General features: G+C 45.1%; 2 protein-coding genes and 1 pseudogene across 2 annotated transcripts in view; 1 reads left to right on the top strand and 2 right to left on the bottom strand.

Moving 5' to 3' along the window:
- Window positions 1–22,455, top strand: part of LOC127203988 (zinc finger protein 721-like) — a 1,570,727-nt gene that overhangs the window by 1,162,039 nt on the left and 386,233 nt on the right.
- LOC127204006 (CD209 antigen-like protein E) lies at window positions 6,412–9,241 on the bottom strand. The gene is made up of 8 exons (XM_051162962.1): window positions 9,202–9,241; window positions 8,992–9,072; window positions 8,797–8,880; window positions 8,357–8,419; window positions 8,007–8,084; window positions 7,616–7,767; window positions 7,073–7,185; window positions 6,412–6,698 (listed from the first exon to the last, which is right to left on the bottom strand). The coding sequence occupies exons 1-8, from the start codon at window positions 9,239–9,241 to the stop codon at window positions 6,557–6,559; spliced, it is 753 nt and encodes a 250-aa protein (XP_051018919.1). The 3' UTR covers window positions 6,412–6,556.
- Window positions 16,080–16,319, bottom strand: LOC127202954 (ATP synthase subunit e, mitochondrial-like; annotated as a pseudogene).

Raw genomic sequence — 22,455 nt, 5'->3', positions numbered from 1 at the left:
GTTTATTGTGTATATATATGTGTGTAATAATATAAATGTATATGTAAAAGTAAAAAATAATAAAGTTAAATTATAAATAAATTAATATAAAAACAAAAGAGGTTACTTATAGGATGTTAAAAGCAAGTTATAATAGAAAATGATTTAAGTACAAAACTTTGGACTAAGACAGGATGATAGTACAGTACCCAGGTTGACAAATGCAAATGGACTGGACATTGTGAATGTAATTCCTACGTGATAGTTTTCATAATTGTTTGTTTGTTTGTTTGTTTGTTTTAGACAGGGTTTCTCTGTATAGCCTTGACTGTCCTGGACTTGCTTTGTAGACCAGGCTGGCCTTGAATTCACAGAAATCTGTATGCCTTTGCTTCTCTGAGTGCTGCGATTATAGGCGTGCACTACCATGCCTGGCTGATTGTTCTTATTGTACATAGTTTATTGATATTAGGGAAGGAGCCTTTTATTGAACCAATAAGGGGGAAATGTTGGAGTGATGTTTTTGTGCACTGTGTATTCAAATACAAATTTCTGTACCCAGATACCTGGTTGCAGTCTGGACTTTGGAATTGTCATTATTATGAAGCATCTCCTGCCTTGGAATGTTGTAAACACTGTTCTCTATCAGTTTTTGATTGATTAAATAAAGAGATGAATAGTCAGTAGCTGAGCAGGAGAGGTCAAGGTAGGACTTCTGATCTCAGGGAGAAGGTCTCAGGTGAGCACCAGAGGGTGGAAGAGTTGCCAGCTGGATAGAGATGAATAAGAAGATACCAGGACAAGACTAGGAGGGACAGGTAGCAGGCTATATGGCTGGGAAGTAGGCTAGGCCAGTATTATCCGGTTATAATAGCTGAGTATCTGCCTGAACCTTTTAGTAAATATGAGGGTCCCCACGTCATTATTCAGAGCAAGGGTGTACACTGAAAAAAAAAACACCTCTCATTTTACATGTTTATATATATGACCTATCAAATTAAATTATTATCAGATAAACAATTTAAACAGATCCATGACCCCTAGGGAAATAGAAGCAGAAATTAAAAGTCTTCAAAAACAAAACAAAACAAAACAAAACAAAAAACAACAACAACAAAAAGGCTATGGCACTATGGCAAGATGGTTTTAGCATGGATTTCTACCAGATGTTCAAAGAAGAATTTGTGACAAAACTCCTCAAATTATTCTGCAAAATAGGAACTGAAGGAATATTGTATAATTATTTTTTATTAGGTCACAGCTACCCTCATACCTAAACTAATAAAGACCCACCAAAGAAAGAGATTATAGATCAATTTCCTTTATCAACATAGATGCAAAAATTCCCGAAATACTTGCAAGCCAAATTAAAGAGCACATAAAAGAAATCATCTGTCATGATCAAGTTGACCTCATCCCAGAGATCCAGGGATGGCTCAGCAGACATAAACTGATAAACATAGTATGCATATAAAATATACACAAACAAACAAAAAACTCGATATGATTTTCTCACTAGATGCAAAAACCTTTACAAAATTCAACATCTCTTCATGACAAAAATCTTGGAGCGCCTACGTATACAAGAGACATATCTCAAAATAATAAAGGTGATTTACAACAAGCCCACAGCCAATATCAACCAAAACATAGAAGAATTCTGGTTTCACTAAAATCAGGAACAAGACAAGGATGCCCACTCTTGCTATATAAGTTCAGTGTAGTACTAGAACTCTTAGCTAGAACAATAAGACAACTAAGGGAGATCAAAGGGATACAAATAGAACAGGAAGAGGTTAATATGTATTTACAGATGATATGATTTTTTAACGTAAAACTAAAACTCCACCAGGAAACTATTCTAGCTGATAAACACTCCCAGTAAAGTATCAGTCTACAAAGTTAACACACACACAAAAAAACATTAGCCATCCTATGTATCAAATGTCAGACAGAAAGAAACCAGAGAAACAATACCTTTCATAATAGCCTCAAAAATTCTTAAAATCACTTTAACTAAGCAAGTGAAAATCTTGAATAATAAAAACTTTAGGACACCACTGAAGAATATGGAAGAAGATATGAGAAGAGGGTAAGATCTCCCATACTTATAGAATGGTTGAGATTAATATAGTAAACATGGCCATTCTAGTAGACAAAAGCAATCTACAAAGTCAATGCAATCCTACCAAAATTCTTCACAGAAATTGAAGGGATGATTTTTAGCTTCATATGGGAACACACACACACACACACACACACACACACACACACACACACACACACACACACACCCTGCCCCTAAAATGCAGGATAGCTAAAACAACAACAATGATGATAACAACAACAACAACACAACAACCACCACCACCACCAGCTGGGGGTATCCCCACACTAAATTTCAAGTTGTAGAGCTACAGTAATAAAAACAGTGTGATATTGTCATAAAAACTGACACATGGATCAACAGAATCAAACCAAAGACTCAGACATAAGTCTATATACCTAGGGACGCCTGAGTTTTGACAAGGAAGCCAGATATACACTTTGGAATCAAGACAGCATTTTCAACAAGTGGTGCTGGTCAAACTACATATAAAGGAGTTAAAATAGATCCATATTTTTCACTCTTCCCAAAACAACTCTAAAATGAACTAAGGACCCACATATAGGTCTAGATACATGGAATCTGATCAAAGAGAAAGTCAGAAGTAGTCTTGAACTCACTGACACAGGAAAAACCTCTCTTGACAGGACACCAATAGCACAGGCACTATCTGACAATAAAAGGGACCTCATGAAACTAAGAAGCTCCTGTTTCACAAAGGACACCATCGTTCAGACAGGGTGGCGGCCTACAGAATGGGACAAGCTCTTTACCAGTTAACCATCTGTGTAGATATAAGGTTACTGTATAATTCAGATGCTGATTTCTGTACCCCCTATAATAGGTTATTCTGAGAATCTCCTATCTCAATGTTGTATAAACGCTGCTCCCCAATTGTACTATGATATGCCAATAAAGCATCTTACAGCCAGTCATTGATTACGGGAGAGAATAGGGCTGGAGTCCTGCCATCCAGGGAGGAGGAGTTAGAAGAAGACACAGGGCATTGAGCAGAGGAACAGGTGACATCAGAGAGAAGGGTTAGAACAGGAAAAGTGCAAGTATCTCTGAGATGTATTCTGGGAGGAAACCAGATTAGCTTAGAGGGTTAAGAAGAGCATATTAACTGTTGAGTTGTGAAGCTCATTATTAATTAAAGATAAAAGAGTCTCTAACTTGTGTGATAGTCACACAAATGGAGAAACAAACACAGCTTTATGAAATTAACACAACCGATAGAGGGTTATTTTCTACATAAGGGACTCAAAACATATAAAGAGCTAACAAAACAAAACAAAACAAAACAACCTCAAAAACAACCTGAACATCAAGAAGACAAATAACAACCAAGCACTGATGGCACACGCCTTTAATCCTATCACTTAGGGAGGCAGAGGCAGGAGGATCTTTGTGAATTTGAGGCCAGCCTGGTCTACAGAGTGAGTTCCAGGACAGCCATGGTTACACAAAGAAGCCCTATCTCCAAAAATCAAAACCAAACAAACAAATGAAAGAAAAAAAATTAACTCAATTAAAGAATGGAACATAGAACTAAACAGAAAGGTCTCAAAAGTTAAAATATAACAAACTGAGAAACACTTAAAGGAATAGATAATGTCCTTAGTCATCAGGGAAATGCAAATTATAATTACTTTGAGATTTCATCTTACACCGCTCAGAATGGCTAAGATCAGTAAAAACAATTGGCCGCTCATACTGACGAGGATAAGGGGTGCGATCCTTCATTGCTGATGGGATAAGGGAAACACTCACTCATGGCTGGAGGGACTACACATTTGTGCAGTGACTATGGAAATCAATGTGGTGGTTCCTCAGGAAGCTGGGAATAGATCGACCTCAGGATCTCACTATGGCACTTTTGGACATATGCCCAAAGGATAGCACACTGCAGAGACACTTGCTCATCCACATTCATTAGCACCCTATTCATGATAGCATTTGGAAAGAGCCTAGCTGTCCATCAATAGATGAATGTATAAAGAAAATGTGGCACACTTACACAACAGAATATTACTTAGCCTTAAAAAAAAAAAAACAAAACAAAACAGTCAAGAGCCTCTTAGGTATATGAACTAGAAAAAAATCATCCTGAGTGAGATAACCAAAATGCCAAAAGGGAAATACGGTATGTATTCACTCTTGGGTGGATGTTGTCTGTTGAGTCTTTGATAAACAGGCTACAATCCATATGAGTGCGGAGGCTAGACACAGAGTAAGGGGAGAGGGAAAGGTTTCCTGAGCAGGGAGGTGGAACATAATTATGAAGACACGGGTGTGGGACTGGAGTAGGAGAAAATGTGGAGAGCGGAAGCCATGGAGGGATGCTGGAGGGACAACTGCCACTAAGGGCCATTTGAGGGGTCATCTGGGAACCTACTTCTAGAAGCTACTTGAAATATCTACATATAGGAAAGAAATCTAAATGGAGTCATCCAATAACTAGGGAGACAATGCCCCAACTAGACATCTTATGTCACCAATACCTGGACTGGGTACTGGTGGACCGAGTTCCAGGACAGTCAGAAACCCTGACAAGACAGAGAAACCCTGTCTTGAAAAACAAACGAAAAATTCAAACCTCTTTAAGAAACCCAGAGTCTCTTTCATAGTTCAAAACCTCTCTAACACTCCAAAGTCTCTTTAAAATTACAAAGTTTGTCTAAAATACCCAAGGACTCTAAATTGCAGTTTCTCTAAGGTTTCTAAGGTTTCATAACTATAGGCTTCTGTATAATTTAAAAATAAATTCATTCTTTCAATAAAAAAAAAAAAAAGCAGTAGCCAGAGAGGTGGGAGGTGCACAGGCCATCAGGCAAGTGCAGAGAGAGGGAATGGCCCTTCATCAAGGAGCTGGTTGTCCTAGGGACAGGGACTCTTTGGTCCTGAGGACAGTGGGGGGAAGTAAGGCAGTAAGTCAGGAGTTCAGAGGCAGCAGAGCAAACAGAGCAACGCTTTCCTGATGTCTGGCGCCACCCAGAGGACAGAGGGAGATTTTCCTCTGAGATGCTAAAAGCTCCCTTAAGTTTCGAGACACAAGGGAGAAGCTGAGCCTTGGGCACCAACAGGGAGAGGAGCCTTCCTGGCTGGGAGACAGTGGGCTCTTGGAGACAGCTTTCCTGAGGGAGAGATGCTGTGCGGGGCTCTTTCTCTTTCCCCTGGCCTTCAGTGCCAGGAGAGACGGAGGCGCATGGCGAAGGGAGCAGTCCACCTGGCTGACACTGCTGTGCCTCTTGTGAACATGGAAGCACAGGATGCCAGGCACAGGGTCCAGGCAAGGCAAGAGGGGGCGGGGTGGGGGTGGGGAGGCAGGAGGTGCGGTCTGAGTTCCTGCAGCCTGTGCCTGAAGCCACCTTGAGGTTTGGGTGGCTCTGTAGCGAGGGCGTGTGTGTGTGTGTGTGTGTGTGTGTGTGTGTGTGTGTTTGAACCCAGAGGGCTGGTCATTCTCTGACTAGTCCCAGGGAAGTTTTCTTTTGGGAGCAAAGGACGTGCCAAGCCCCCAGAACCATCAGATGATGACTTTGTGGTATTTCAGCCCACTGAGTATTTGAGCATTGAGTACAGTGGCCATAAAACCCTCGGGGATAAAAAGTGTTTTAAAATGTATAATGAAACCATAAGACTTTACTCAGGGGCACTAAGGAAGGTTGTGAATAAATACTGTTTATGCATTAAAGAAGAGAGAGAAATATAGGCAGGCGGGAGAGATGACGGGATATACAGGGAAGGTGAAGAAAGACAGACAGACACACGAAGAGAATATGAGAACGCGGATGTGAATATGAATACGCTCAGCGGGTGTACAGCATCAACTCAGTTTTAAAAAGATCCATCTAGGTGTAGAGCTGCGTGTTTTTAATTCTAGCATTCAGGAGGCAGAAGCAGGTAGATCTCTGTGAGTTCAAGGCTAGCTTGATCTACATACTGAGTTCAAGGCCAGCCAGGAGTACATACTGAGATCCTGTCACAAACAAACAAACAAACAAATAAACAAACAAAATCTGCTTCACAACCCAAAGGTATTTTAGACACCGATAACCTAGTCAATCTCAAACATTTCAAAGCTTCGCCAGTGAAGTCAGTGTCCAGGAATAGAGATCTCACTGAATGAGACACGTCAGACCACGTGAACTAAATTATTTGTTCACTCCTTTATTTGGGTGCTGGGGATGGAACTCTGAGTGCCACGCAAGCTAGGGAAGCCGTGTATCATTGTGCCACGCAAGCTAGGGAAGCCGTGTATCATTAAGCCACGCCCCATCCCTGCCTGTGTGGGACTCTACTGAGGGGATTCGTGGGCAGGGAAGAGGGAAGAGCTGCAGGGGAGGGTGTGTCAGAGATTCTGCCAGGATCTCAGAGTGCTGGGAACAGGGACACTGGGGACCAATGAGGTGGTTGGAGCTGGAGCAGAGCGCCCCCAAGTGGGTCGCATGACTAGGGGAGCACAGACCCTCAGTGAGCAGGGCAGGGTGCCGAGGGCTGCTCACAGATCCAGAAGTTGTTTGCGGTGCATTTTTTGTCATTCCATTTGTCTTCTATCAGTTCCACGCAGTCCTCATCCCCTGCGTTGTCCGGCTGTTCCTCTTTCCAGAAGCTGAAAACATTACTAGTTATCAGAGACAGCCATCCTACCCAGAACCACTCCCTCGCCATTCACTGCACAGGCAGTGGGCCTTGGGCTTTCCTGGACAATGCCTGAGGACCAAGCCAGTGGAGAGGAGTCCCGGGCAGGGCTTAGCAAAACGTGGATTCTCATTTGCTCACCTCCTCATCTCCATGAGAATCATTCCAACAAAGTGAAAACACAGATTCTGGGGACCTTGGCTTAGACTCAAAGGACAGAATACCCAGGGCTGTGGGGTCCTGCACTTGAAATGTCTCTGGTGCTTTCCAACGCCAAAGGCTGTGTTTACAGCGAGGACCAGCTCCCTGCCCGCTGCCTCTGGGCTATGGATTCTGAGTGGTCACCTGAGTTTGAGTGGGGTGTCATCCACCCACTGCCAGGAACCTTCACGTCTGTGATCACTGAGGCCGATCCAGGTGAGTTCATTCTTTCGGCTGTGCCAGTATTTGAGGAATAGCTGAATGGAGGTGGGACAGGAGGACAGAGTCAGAAGGAAACTTCCATCACCCCTCCAAATTCCCACTCTCCCCTGCCTCCCATGCAGGACCTTTCTACACTCAAGCCTAGTGCTGTTAGTCTAGTTTTGTGACATGTGAACACATGCTATGGGCGTGGGTAAGTGCACACATGTGGAAGTATGTTCACTTATATCTTAGCTCATAGGTGTGTTCCAAGAGAGTTACACAATGTCTCAAAGCTTCTCTGACTCCCTTCAGACCTACCGACCTTTCATGTGTTCTTCCCCTACAGAACCTCTCCACTCCACTGTGCTGCCTCCTACAGGAAGCCCCCTTTGACTACACCTCCTCCACATCCCGCAGCCTCCCAAATGGAACCCAATGCGTAGGACAGAGTAAGGAGGTAGGATTGTTGTGGCCCCCACTCACCTGCTCTGCAGTACTGTTGACAATTACCAGGTGGCCCCCAAGATCCTGGCAGGAGGAGGTGGAGGCTTCCCAGCTGCCCAGGGTCCTGGAGAAGAGGTAGCAGCTTCCCTGGAAGTGCTTCCAGTCCCAGGGACAGGGCCGGCACAGGGCACCTGCAGAGCAAACAGTGCCAGGGAGCACATGACTCAGTGCTTGGGTTTGTCCTTTGCTTGGACCTTAGATCCTGGGGCTGGGCCCCTGTTTCATCTACCAACTCAGTACTCTCAAAATCCAGACCACAGCCCCTGTGCTCACACTGCCTGCCTCACTGGAATCTTCAGAAGGTGGAAGCCAACCCCTCTGATGACCCTGCAGCTCCCTCTTAACTCAGGCAGCTCCCTCTTAATCTCACCCAGCGAGGCATTGATCTGAGTAAGCCGCTGTTGGATCTGCTCCAAGCCAGAGTATGTCTGTTCCTGAGGAGCAGCAACTACAAGAAGAGGTTTGCAAAAATTGAGCACCAACTGTATGCCTGGTGTAGAGCTCGACCCACGAGATCACAATTGACCCAAGGAACCCATTTCACAGACTAGAACACCGAGTCTCAGACTCTGTTAGGCCCAACTCTGCCAACCTAGAAGACCTCAGACAGGTACATGGCCTCTCCCATCCTTCCAGGCACCCAGCATGCCCGTGCCCATGTGTTCCCACCTCACACAGCCTCAGAGACCTCTCCCACTCCAAGACCCAGTTACCCCTCACCCAAGCTGGAGCTCCCCTGATGATCCTGGGCCTGTCTCTGTGGGTGTCCACGAATCCTGGAAACTGCCAGAGAGAAGAGCATCACCCATACCCTCTGATGAGCATTGGTGGTACCTACCTGGTTGTATCAAGTACAGCTGCAAGGGGAAGACGAGCCCTATTTCAGAGGGGGACATTCAGCTGCCCATGGTCACAGATGAAATGAGGGATGTGTAGCTTAGATGTCCCAGCTGTGGTGAATTTGGAGGCGAGGCAAGGATTATCCCAGAGGGAGAACCTAAGAGCTCTGCTAGTCTCTATTGCTAGAATTCTTGCATAACAAGTACAAAACAACAACAACCAAACAAAATAAAAACAGACCAAAACACCCTACAACAAACAAATAAACAAAGCAACCGAAAAGGATTCTGTCTCCCCTTTCCAGCTCTGCCATGACTGACCTTGAACCAAAGTGGCCAACATGAGTATAAAGAGGCCCAAAGAGATGAGAAACAGCAGGAGCCAGGGTACCCAGACCAGACGTCCTGCAGCATGGGGAGATGGGCAGAAATGAGGTCCCAGGGGGACAGATCCTGTCCTGCTGTGTTCATTCTGTAGAGGATCCTCACACCTCTGTCCCTCAATCACCCTGGTACCTGGCAAGCTCTTGGTGCTGCAAAGGAGACCCTCAGGGTACTTCTCAGCAAATCCCTGGTCTCTGAATGTGTCCTCTTCCTCTGAATGGGACAGAAGACAAATAGTTGACCTCCAAAGCATCATCACCACCTTTCCCCCCCAAAGCTGGCCAGGCCCAGATAACCCTGGATGCTGGACCCTGAAAGCACCCAGAGCGTGCCCAGCCTCACGATGGTTCTTTGGCTGCCGGAGCTCTGGTTCTTCTCCCATCTTCTGCTTCTCTTGACTCACCCGCCTCTACCTCCTCTCTGCTCTGGAATTTATATGACCCTCGGCAACCCCCCTCCTGTGAGGTTCATTCTCTGACTCAGGAAGAAAAAAAGGGAACAGGATGGGGGCACCCTCACACCGGAAAAGTGTGGGGAGAGAGGCATTGCTTGACACAGCTAAGAAGGTGCCAGTCTGGGCCACGAGTTGTGACATATACATATATACATATACATATATATAATATAAAATTTTATTTTATTAATTTATTCATATTACATCTAAATGGTTATCCCCTCCCTTATATCCTCCCATTCCTCCCTCCCTCCCGTTTTCCCCTTACTCCCCTCCCCTATGACTGTGACTGAGGGGGACCTCCTCCCCCTGTATATGCTCATAGGGTATCAAGTGATGCCAATGTTCTTGTTCAATGCACATCCCGTTGTGGGCTTTAGTTTTCTCAGCTGTGCAATGGAGCTGTGGTGAGGGGGGCTGTGGATATGATTCCGATGTTAGAGTGATTGACCAGCATTCATGAGGCCTTGGGTTCAATCCCAAGCACTCTAGAAGCTGGGTGTGGTATATGTAACTCTCATCGCAGAAAGTGTGAAAGAGAGACAGAAGGATCAAAATTGTAAGGTCACCATTGGCTACATAGCAAGTTAGGAAAGTTAGAGGCCACGAGGAGGAAATGAAAAAGTAGAGGAAGATGAAGAGGAGAAGGAGAAAGAATAATAAAAATAAGTGTCCCTGCTGTGAATTTTCAGGATGAGGTTTAATCCAGTGCTCAAGTAAAATATTATGTATTCTAGTGATGGGGTTGTTTGAGATTTACAGGCATCAAGCTAGAGAGACAGCTCAGTGGGGAAAGTGCTTGCTGTGCAAGCTTGAGGACCCGAGTTCGAATCCCAGGAATCCATGGAGAAAAAAACTGGGTGGTGTAGCACGCATCTGTGCCTTTAGCATTCCACAGTGAGATGAGAGGTAGAGATGGGGGAATCCCTTGAAACTTGCACATTGGTTAGCTGGGAATCAGCAGCAGAGAATGAGAAAAGACCGTGCCTCAAGAATGTGGAAGCTGAGGACCAACACCTGAGGTATTCCTCTGACATCTACACATTTGCCATGCCACACACATGCCTGTACTCCCCCGTCCGACACGCGCGCGCGTGCACACACAAGAGAGAGAGAGAGAGAGAGAGAGAGAGAGAGAGAGAGAGAGAGAGAGAGAGAGGGAGAGGAGAGAGAGAGAGCGCTCTCTATCTCTGAATCTAGTTTCTTTCTTCTCATTTCCTCTTTGGGCACGACTACTAATAAACTGCAACCAACCCCTCTGAAGGACCAACAGCCACTGACCATGCCTCTCAGGGGCTCTAGCATCTACATACCCTCTGAAAAGTTCCCAGAATTCCAAGTCACAAAATCACAGACACTATCTGCAGCTGGCAACATCACACCTTTGCTAGAGCACAGGGCAAATCCTGGTCAGCTGTTGTGGACAGTTCCATATGCCTACACCTGGGATTAAAACAAAAGCATATTCTTATTTGTGTGTGTGTGTTTTTTAAAAGAAATAAAAAAAATTCCAGGATTGTCACTACAGCTAGGTACTGCTCTGGCTTTCCTAGGTGTTTCCTGGGATTACAAACATTGCTAAAACAGTACTCCCAGCAAGGCTGTGTTGCTCACCTGGCAATTACGGAGAGAAGAGTTATACATGATGTGAGCTCCAAATGAGGTCCGTGTGTAATGGTGATGGAACATGATGGCAATCACCCCACTCTGTAAATATGTGAGATCACAGGACACATGTAGTTCCGAGCACACACAACCCCATGCCCTAGGGCTAGAATTGCAGCTTGCATGAGGCCCTGGGTCCCATCTCCAGCACCACTACCATCAATGAGATGCTTGCCCATATACTGGCCAATGGCGGCAACCCACGTGTGTGTGTGTGTGTGTGTGTGTGTGTGTGTGTGTGTGTATCACAGCCCCAGTGGCACCAGAACAATAGACCAGTGCCTCTCAATTCTGGACTTAAGGAGGCTGAAGAAGGAAGCTGCAGCTTGCATCCGGGGAAGCTCTTCCTGGTTCTTAGAGTGCTTCTTGTTACAGTGTCTTCACAGGCTAGAAGGGGTCAGGGAGTTCTCTGGGATCTCCTTTTTTTTTTTTTTTTTTTTTGAAAAAAACATAGGTTTTGTTTTTATTTTAAATTATGTGAATATGTGTGTTGGTTTGTGTGAGTACAGTGCCTGAAGAGGCCGGAAGAAGGCATCTGATCATTTTGAACTCTAGTTACAGGTGGTTGTGAGCTGCCCATTGTGGGTGTTGGAAACCAGGTAGCTCTTCTCTCTCTCTCTCTCTCTCTCTCTCTCTCTCTCTCTCTCTCTCTCTGATCTAGCCCAAGTTGGCCTAAAACAACTTGATATATAGCGAAACTTGCCTCTGAATCCAGATTCTCCTGCCTTCACTTCCAGACTGTGGTGATGACAGACATGTGCTACCATGCCAGCTTTGGGGTTTCTTCTTCTTCTTCTTCTTCTTCTTCTTCTTCTTCTTCTTCTTCTTCTTCTTCTTCTTCTTCTTCATTACTTAGGAGGATGAGGAGGCATGCCACAGTGGAAATGTGTCTCTTTCTCTCAGGTTGTCAGGCTTGGTGGGAAGCAACCTTACCCATTGAGCCTTCTCGCCAGCTTCCTAGGCTCTCCTTCTGTGGCTCTCAGCTCATTTATGAGGAGTCTACTGTCATGAGCTGACCTACTGTGATGATTAATGTTGCTTATCAACTTGGTGGGATCCAGAATCACTGTGGAAACAAGCCTTGGGCATGTCTGTGAGGGGTTTTCTAGATTATGTTAATGGACGTGCAAAGACCACTGGAACCAAGGGTGACACTATTCCATGGGCTGGAGTCCTGGACTAAATAAAAATTAGAGAGTGAATTGACCAATAGCATTCATTGATCTCTGCTTCTGTACTTGGGATGCAATGTGACCAGCTCCTTCACGAGTTTACCGCCATGTTCTTTAATGAAAGTTCTATCCACCACTATTCTATCTTACTCTTCTCTCTTACCAAATCTCTCTCTCTCTCTCTCTCTCTCTCTCTCTCTCTCTCTCTCTCTCTCTCTCTCTCTCTCTTTCTCTGTATGTGTATAAAACCCACTATATTTAACTGGGGATGCCTGCAAGAGTATGGGTGAGGGAGAGGCATTCCTTTATCCATGATGACATGGTGATAGATCCACTCTTCTCATAATTGGTAAGTATGCGGAGAGGAAGCAAATGTTGAATGTTCATCCCTAAACTGTACGTATATACCATCCCCTACAAGCTCACGTAATCGTATAGGCGAGGACATAGAAAGTGTGTTAAGACCTGGAGAAAGAGCAGGATTGCTGTGAACTGCTGTCTTCTGAACATGACACGGTCATTGCAATCGTAAACTCAAAGAGATACTGGCTACCTTATTAGACCTGCGCAAATCTAGTCATTCTATCTGGCTGACTGTCTGCCCGACTCCCCACTCCTCTTTCTCTTTGCATAACATATATGCATGACACACGTGTGGTGGTGGCATACATTTGCAAGCCAGAGAATAGCTTTGTGGAGCCAGTTCTTTCCATTACATTTCATGCGAGTACCAGGGATTGAACTCGGGTCACCTGGCTGGTGTAGAGGAGACTTGGCAATTTGAAAAGAGCCATTACAGAAGGCAGAGATGGGATAAGGAGATCGAGCCGTATTTCAGTGATAGGAGGGAGAGTTCGAGGAGCAGGAAGTAAAAAAGGACATGACCTTTCAGAGGAACTAGAGACCAGAGGGCCCCAGGAGAGAGAATGGGAAGGGTGGTTCAGAATATGATTGCAAGGCATGTAGTTTCCAGAAGAAGGGCTATTAATTAACACGGTGGGGCTACCCCATCCAAGCTCCAGCATGCTGTCTGGCCTTCCTAGGAAAGGAGATGCCCATTTTCTGCCTGATGTGCCTGGGGAAAGTCCCCAGCTGAGCACAGAGAATTTATGAAGATAGGCAGATCTGCATCTGGACCTCAGCTCTGCCTCTCTTTCTGGTACCATTGACAAACGGGCCATCTCATGTCTCTGAGCCTCAGGTTTCATGTCTGTAAAATGGGAACTGCTGCTGTGATGATGTTGTCAACTTGGTAGCATCTACAGTCGCCCGGGAGGCAAGCCGCTAGGAATGCCTGTGAGTGAGTTTCCAGATTGGGTTAATTGAGGTGAGAAAACACATCCTAAATGTAGGTGTCACCATCCTATGGGCTGGCGTTTGGAACTGAATAAGAGGAGACCGTGAGATGAGCAACATAGTTCATCTCTCTCCTCTTCCTGACTGCACATGCGATCTGACCAGCCGCCTCACACACCTGTCTCTACGCCCTTCATGCCATGAACTGTTCCTTCAAAATTGCGATCTAAAATAAATACTTTCTTAAATTGCTTTCGTCACAGTCACAGGAAAGAGTAACTAAGACAGCGGTCACTCAGTTCTTCAATGTCCTTCTAAACCTGGGGTGTGGAATACCGGGTTCCATCCTATAGTACTGTTGAAAGGTTGTGGATGGGCTGGGGAGATGGCTCAGTGTGTAAAATGCGTGCTGTTCAGGCACGGAGACCTGAGTGGCAGCAGTGCTGAGGGACAAAGACAAGCAGATCACAGGAGCTTGCTAGCTAGCTAGTCTAGGAGAAACTGTGAGCTCTGGGTTCAATGAGAAACACTGTAGCAGAAAATAGGATGAAGCACTAAGAAGCTTCTTATAGCAGATGGGAATTAACACAGAGATCCACACCAAATTCCTCCCCTTAAGGCTCAAGGAGCTATGCAGAAAGAGAGGTAGAAAGACTGTCAGAATCAGAGGGAGGAAGGAAGGTGATTCCAACGGAGCAGCGTCCTCCAGACACAGCGGGACTGGTACACGTGTGAGCTCACAGGGACCAAGGCAGCACACATAACACCTGCCGTTCCAAACCAGACAAAATCCTAGCACTAAAGAGGAGAAGAAGACTCAAAGTCCCATCCCTAACTAACAATCTAACAATCTATTTGCAATTGACACCTCAGGCTCAGAACAGTTGGCTAATACCAAGCAGATTCCATGGTTTGTTTGTTTGTTTGTTTGTTTTGTGTGTGTGTGTACACATGTGCATGTGCACCCACCCACAAGCACACATTTGTTTTGATGTTTTAACTTACTGTGTTTTCTTTATTACGTTAATGTTTGCTTTAATTTTCTGTGAGAGAGAAAGACCAAGAAGTTGGGTGGGTAGTGAAGTGTGTGTGTGTGTGTGTGTGTGTGTGTGTGTGTGTGGTAATCTGGGAGGAGTTGCGGAGGGGAAAGAATATGATCAAAATATATTCTATGAAAAAAAGTTAATTAATTTAGTATTCTGTCTGCATGTGTGCCTGCATGCTAGAAAAGGGCATCAGATCTCATTATAGATGGACTGAGGACCTTTGGAAGAACAGACAGTGCTCTTAACCTCTAAGCCATCTCTCCAGCCCTATTATAAGAAATTAAAAAAATAAAAATAAAAGAAGATGCAGAAGCCAACACAGACCGGGACATGGGAACACTGACACAGCATTCACAAATATACAAACGACACACACATGGGTGAGAACCTTCAGTAGATGACGTCCACTGGAAAGAAATTAGCGGAATACCCTTGAACTATCGAGGAGAACAGTTTTAATAAAGATTGAACTAGATTACGTTGGGCTTTGGGCATGTCTGTAGGGAACTCTCATGATTGTCTTAACTGATGTGGAGACCCGGCCTGAAAGTGGGCAGTACTATTCTCTGGGTTAGGGCATTACACTGTGTAAGAGTGGAGGAAGCTGGGTGAGGTTGGGTGGAGCATACATACATTTAGTCCTCTCTGTGCTCTGCTGAAGCTACTGCATGTTTTTGCCACCTTGACTTCTCTGATATGATGGGCTATGACTTGGAATTATGAACCCTTCTCTCCTAAGCTGCTTTCTGTCAGAGTGTTTTATCCCACAGGACCACTGAGACCTTGTGCCTTCCTGAGTAGTTTAAGACAAAGATGAAAAAAAAAAAACTAAACATATTATGCATATTTGTGTGTGGGTATTCACATACACGTATGTATAGGTGATCTCAAAGACCAGAAAAGGACATCAAATCAGCAGTTGTGAACCACTGAATGTGGTTGCTGGGTACTGAACCTGGGTTCTTTCCAAGAGCAGTGTGCTATCTTAACAGCTGAAATCTCTGAGCTGGTTAGTCTTATGTAAACTTGACACAGGTTACAATTACTTGGAAAGAGGGACTCTCAATTGGGAAAATGGCTCTATAAGATTTACCTATAAGCCGGGTGGTGGTGGCACACCCCTTTAATCCCAGCACTTGGAAGGCAGAGGCAGGCGGGTCTTCATGAGTTCAAGGCCAGCCTGGTCTTCAAAGTGAGTCCAGTATAGCCAAGGCTACACAAAGAAACGCTGTCTTGAAAAAAAAAAAACCAAAATAAAAACAATATTAAAAAAAAAAAGGATTTACCAGTGAACATAGTGGTGCACGCCTTTAATCCCAGCACTTGGGAGGCAGAGGCAAGTGGATCGCTGTGAGTTCGAGGCCAGCCTGGTCTACAAAGCGAGTCCAGAATAGTCAAGGGTAACACAGAGAAACCCTGTCTCTAAAACAGCAGCAGCAGCAGCAGCAACAACAACAACAACAACAACAACGGATTTACTTATAGGCATGTTTGTCAGGGAATTTTTGTGAGTACTAACTCTTTTCTTCTAGCCACACAACAAAGCTTTATTCATCCTCAGCGACTAAAGACAAGCTCACTAGCGCCTCACTTTAGAATGCTGTCACCTTGAGTTGCTGCTAGTTCTCTCTCAATGCGTTTCACCTCATCTAGTCTCTTCTTTTCCTCTGCCATCCTCCTCTGCCCGGGGTTTTAGGTAACTGTAGCGTTTGGCGCCTTGGCCATGCCGAGGACCAGGGCGGAGTATTGGCAGAACTTGATGAGCGGAGAGACCTGAACCGGGGGGGGGGGGGGGGGGGGGGGGGGGCGGCGGGCGCGGGGCACCATCTTGTCCGTGACCTTCGCAGTGGAAGCTCCATGACTAATGTTCTTGAGGGAGGGCCCAGCCAACTATGGGAGGTACCATCCTTGGGGAGGTGGTCCTGGGTTGTATAAGAAAACAGATTGAGCCAACTATGAGAAGCAAGCCACTAAGCAGTGCCTCTGCACCAATTCCTGCCTCCAGATTTCTGCCTTGTGTTCCTGCCCTGACTTCCCTTCATGATGACCTAGAGGAGGCAGCAGGCAGTGTGGGCAGCAGTCGAGAGTTCTCATCTCAAAGGGCAAGCAGGGAGCAGAGGGACCTAACTCAAAACTTCTGGAGTCTTTTGAAACCTCAAAGCCAGTTGCCAGTGACACACCTCCTCCTATAAGGCCACGCCTCCTAATCTCTCCCAACAGTTCCACCAACTGGGGACCAAGTATTCAAACATATGGGCCTATGGGGTCCATTCTCACTCAAACGAATGCCCTCCCCCAACCCCCGCCATCTCTCTGTGTATTCACATGCCATAGTGTCCATGTGCTCAGAGGACAACTTGTAGAAGTCAGTTCTCTCCTTCCACCAAGTGGGTTCAAAGGTCGTTGCCTGGTGTTGTGGTACACACTCGCATACTTTTAATCCCAGAACTTGGAAGACAGAGACAGGTGGATATCTACAAGTTCCAGGCCAGCCAGGGCTACACAGTGAGACACCATCTCAAACAAAGGACACCAGAATTGGTGGCAATTGCCTTCACCCACTGAGCTATCTTCTTCTATGGTATGGTTTCATTGCATTTTTGGAGCTTGTGGAGCCTTTAAGTTGTGGCTGATGGAAGTGTAACACTAGGTTCAGACCTGGAGGTTGCCACCTAGCCTTGCTTCCATCCTCCTGTGTCTGCTTCTTGTCTCCGATTGCAATGTGACCAGTGACAGTGACTGCCACCACTTACGGAACTGACCTGGATACCCTTGCGCTGATGGACTGTGTCCCAAACCATGAGCTGAAGTAAACCCCCTCTTAAACAATGTATTTGGTCACAGAAACATGATAGGTAACTAACATAGCACATCTGTGTAAATATGGTGTGCATATTTACACTTGAATGTATAAACTTACAGGCAGGGTTATGGCGAGTCTATGTGTGTATGATTTTGTATATGAATGTATCTGTGCCTATATGTACGGTGATAAGATCTGAAGTGCACAAACACACTCTGTGTATCTGTGTCGGGTATGAGTGTCTGTATTTGAATACGTGGTCTCTCGTTGGTGGAACTGTGGAGAGGGATTGGAAGTGTGACCTTGTTGGAGGAGGGTGTCACTGGAGACTGGCGTTGAGGTTCCAAAAGACTCCAGTACAGTGGTTCCCAACTCTAAATGCTGCAGCACTTTAATATAATTCTTCATGTTGTGGTGACCCCAACCATGAATTATTTCTGTTGTTACTTCATAACTTTAATGTTGCTACTGCTATGAATTGTAATATAAATATCTGTGTATTCTGATGGTCTTAGGTGACCCCTGTGAAAGGGTCGCTCTAGCCCCAAATGGGCTATGACATACAGATTGAGAACCACTCACTACTCATGAAGTTTTGAGTTAGGTCCTTCTGTTTCCCAGCAGCTCTCAGCTCCTGTGCCATCTGCCTCTGTGTATGCATGAATGTATATATGGGAATGTTTGTGGTCCCACTTGTTTAATGAGAGGACCTGAAGCCATGATACTCCAATAACAATGAATACTGTGATGTCTAGATCTTGGTTTCTGAATTCCATTTTCTATGCAAAAGCACCCAACCTTCTCTGAGAAAACAGTTAATTTCCAAGGGGAAGGTAAGGGATAAAGCCAGGGCATCTAAGTGGGGCAGAAGGAGAAAAACCAGATGAGCAAAACCGAAAATCGTTAGGAAATGTCAAAGAGCTTCACAAACAAACACGATAAGCTTCTACTGGCCAATTCAAAGACAATTTAAACCTTGATGGAAAAAGAAACATCAGCACAGTGACAGAGTAAAATTTCCCCTTCCCTAAAAGCAGTTAAAAGCCTATTGAGATTTGACAGAATCAACAGTTTCCAGCACCCTGGAAATAACTCAAAAGCTTACAGTAATCCAGTAAGCAAAAAAAGAGCAAGCACTACAGAATTCTAAGCGGTGGTACTCACAGTCTCTCTCCTTCATCTCAGAAGTAGACTCTTGAGAGCTTGTTATGAGGTTCTATCAGGGAGGCACAGCTATTCCTACACCCTGGAATAAAACTGATCCTCCTCTATTTGGGGATGGTCATCCTCTTTGACTGAGAATGCAGCTTCAAGAGTGACACACATGGAAGAGTAAGAGAGGAAGGGGACACCCACCTAACCAGCCAGATCAGCTGAGTCAACCCTAGTGATCAATGGGGTGACAGATGTTACATCCAGATCACCCTCACATCCCAGAAGTAGATTCTCAATCAATCAATCAATCAATCAATCAATCAATCAATCAGACAAGGTGTCTGAGACCGGAGAGGAGAGGAAGAAGGAAGGCCGCCATGGGTTAGGTAGAGGAGAAACACAGCCAATGTGGATAGAGATTTGGCCCAGATGAAGAACATTAGCAAGTATATGGGATTATGGGATGGGAGGTAACTTGATAGAAAGTTGATAGAAGCAGATGGCATGGAATTGGGGCAGGTATCCCATCCCTTTCCTGCTATGGGAAGTAGTTTAGGGGATTAATTTCAGCACTGCCCCAGGTTAACTAAGGCTATTTTAAAATATAACAGGTGTCTGTGTCTTGAATGATTGCTATCGGGTTAGAAAATACTGTCATAATAATAATCTATACTGGTAATTTAACAGCAACAAAATGTAGCCTGGGCTGGTCTACAATCCTCTATGTAGATCAGGCTGATCTGGAACTCATACAAGGCTCATCTGCTTCTGCATTCTCAGTGCTTGGATTAACGGGGTATACTACCACATAATATGTGTGTGTGTATGTGTGAGTGTAGGTGTGAGTGTGTGTGTGTGTGTGTATGTGTGAGTGTAGGTGTGAGTGTGTGTGTGTGTGTATGTGTGAGTGTAGGTGTGAGTGTGTGTGTGTGTGTGAGTGTATGTGTGAGTGTAGGTGTGTGTGTGTGAGTGTAGGTGTGAGTGTAGGTGTGAGTGTAGGTGTGAGTGTGTGTGTGTGTGTGAGTGTAGGTGTGAGTGTGTGTGTGTGTGTATGTGTGAGTGTAGGTGTGAGTGTGTGTGTGTGTGTATGTGTGAGTGTAGGTGTGAGTGTGTGTGTGTGTGAGTGTATGTGTGAGTGTAGGTGTGTGTGTGTGAGTGTAGGTGTGAGTGTAGGTGTGAGTGTAGGTGTGAGTGTAGGTGTGAGTGTAGGTGTGAGTGTGTGTGTGTGAGTGTAGGTGTGAGTGTAGGTGTGAGTGTAGGTGTGTGTGTAGGTGTGAGTGTAGGTGTGAGTGTAGGTATGAGTGTAGGTGTGAGTGTACCATGATGTGCACATGGAGGTTAGAAAACAGCCCTTGGTTTGTTTAAGACCTTGTTTAAGACCTCTTGCTTGCCACTGTGTGCCCCCGACCAGTTGACTTTTGATCTCCAGGGCTTCTCCTGTCACCACCATCTGATCTCACTGTGGCAGTACTGGAGCGACAGGCATATATTACCATGTCTGCCTCAGGCCCTTATGTTTTGGGTGTCAAGATTTTACCCACTGAGTCAACTAAGTCAATAGATTCTTCAAGTTTTAAAATTTATTATTATTTTACGTGTATGAACATCTTAATTACATGTAAGTACACCATATGTAGCGAGTACCTTTGAAAGCCAGAAAGTGTTGGCAGATCTCCTGGAACTCGGGTTATAGAGGGTTGTGAGCTTACATGCAGGTACCAGGAACCCAACCCAGGTTTTCTGCAAGAGCAGCAAGTACTCTTAACTCCTGAGCCGTTATCTCTATCCCCTTCATTTTGTTTTAAATTATGTGTAAGCACATATGAGTGAATGCCCACAGAGGCCAGAAGAGGGCACTGAATCCCCTAGAACTGGTGGTTGTGAACTGTCTAACATGGGTCCTAGGAGCCAAACTCAGGTCCTCTGGAAGAGCAGCAAGCACTCCTAATAGCTGAGTCTTCTCCCCAGTTCTTTACAAATTTAAGAACAATTTTTATTTATTCATTTTACATCCTGATCACAGCCCTCCTCCCCCGCAGTCTCCTCTCACACACCCCTGCCCCCACTCTCAGCTCTCCTTCTCCTTAGAGAAGAGGGAGGTCCCCCATGGGTACCAATCCACATCAGCACATTAACTCACTGCAGGACTAGGAGCATTCTCTCCAACTGAGGCCAGACAAGGCAGCCCAGTTGGGGGAATAGGATCCAGAGTGAGGCATCAGAGTCAGAGAGGTCCCCCACTCCAGTTGCTGGGGAACCCACATGAAGACCAAGCTGCATATCTGCTACATATGCACAGGGGGCCTAGGACCAGTCCATATATGCTTTTTGGTGGGTGGTTCAGTCTCTGTAAGCCCCAACGGACTCAGGTTAGCTGACTCTGTAGGCATTCTTGTGGAGTTCTTGGCCCATCCAGCTCCCTTAATTGTTTCCCAACTTTTCCATATGATTTCCTGGGCTCTGTCTGATGTTTGGCTGTGTGTTGCTGCCTCTGTTTTCATCAGCTGCTCGGTGAAGCCTCTCAGAGGAGTTATGCTAGGCTCCTGTCTATAAGCATAGCAGGTAACAAATAGTGTCAGGGGTTGGTTCTCTCCCATGGGATGGGTCTTAAGTGGGACCAGTCTGGTTGGCCATTCCCTCAGTTTTTGTCCTGTCTTTTTTTCCTGCATATCTTGTAGGTAGGACAAATTTGGGTCAAAGGTTTTGTGTGGGTGGGTTGGTGTCCTTATCTCTCCACTCGAAGTCCTGTCTGACTATAGGAGGTGGCCACTTCAGACTTCATATCCTCTTCTGCTAAGACTCTCAGCTAGGGTGGCTCCCATAGACTTCCTGGGGCTTCTCCTATCCCAGGTCTCTGGCATGTCCCAGAGATGCCCCCACTTCTGTTTCCGTTCTCTCACCTGACCCTTTCTCCCCTACTCTCCCTGTTTCTAATCCCTACCCCTGCTCCCTCCCTCATTTCCCTCCCACCAGCCATCTCTAATGCCTATTTTATTTCCCCTTCTGAGTGAGGTCTTACACATTTTAAATTAACATGTATTAATTGTACTTATCAACGGGGTTCAATATTTCTATATATGTGTACAGTGCACATTGATAAAATCCTGCCTTTTTCCCCCACTCTCATCTCTCATCTATTTCAATATTTCTTTTCTTTTCTTTTCTTTTCTTTTCTTTTCTTTTTTTTTTTACAGAGATTAAAAAAAAAAAGATTTATTTGGCTCATAAACTAGTAGCAGAAGTCAGAGAGTTAATTTTTATATCCTGAATCACAAATCCCACTGTAACTGTTTTCATTAAGTAAAAATATGTGAAACAATTATATTCTATGTTTTAGTGATATTCTGCTATTACAAGTGTCATTACACACAATAAAATTCTAGCCTAAGATTATCAAGTGTATTAGCAGACTTCCTGAGATAGAATTTGTCTTCTACGAGATATTTTCCTTTATTTCTTTTTCACCTTGAGTTTTTTTTTATTAATTTATTCTTGTTGCATCTCAATGTTTATCCCATCCCTTGCATCCTCCCATTCCTCCCCACCCCCCATTTTCCCATTATTCCCCTCCCCTATGACTGTTCCTGAGGGGGATTTCCTCCCCCTGTATATGCTCATAGGGTATCAAGTCTCTTCTTGGCTACCTGCTGTCCTTCCTCTGAGTGCCACCAGGTCTCCCCCTCCAGGGGACATGGTCAAATGTGAGGCACCATAGTACGTGAGAAAGTCATATCACACTCTCCACTCAACTGTGGAGAATATTCTGACTATTGGCTAGATCTGGGAAGGGGTTTAAAAGTTTACCTCCTGTATTGTCCTTGGCTGGTGCCTTAGTTTGAGCGGGACCCCCTGGGCCCAAATCTGCCTATCATATTGTTCTAACTTGTAGATTTCTAGGACCCTCTGTATCCTTTTATTTTGCTATTCTCCCATGCGTCTCTCATTTAGAGTCCCAATAGGATGCCTTCCCCTCTGTCCCAGTTTCCTGGTAAGTGAAGGCTTTTG

This window comes from Acomys russatus, chromosome 19, assembly GCF_903995435.1.
Source record: "Acomys russatus chromosome 19, mAcoRus1.1, whole genome shotgun sequence".
NCBI classification, from domain to species: Eukaryota; Metazoa; Chordata; class Mammalia; order Rodentia; family Muridae; genus Acomys; species Acomys russatus.
This window is presented reverse-complemented; position numbering and strand designations above follow the sequence as displayed.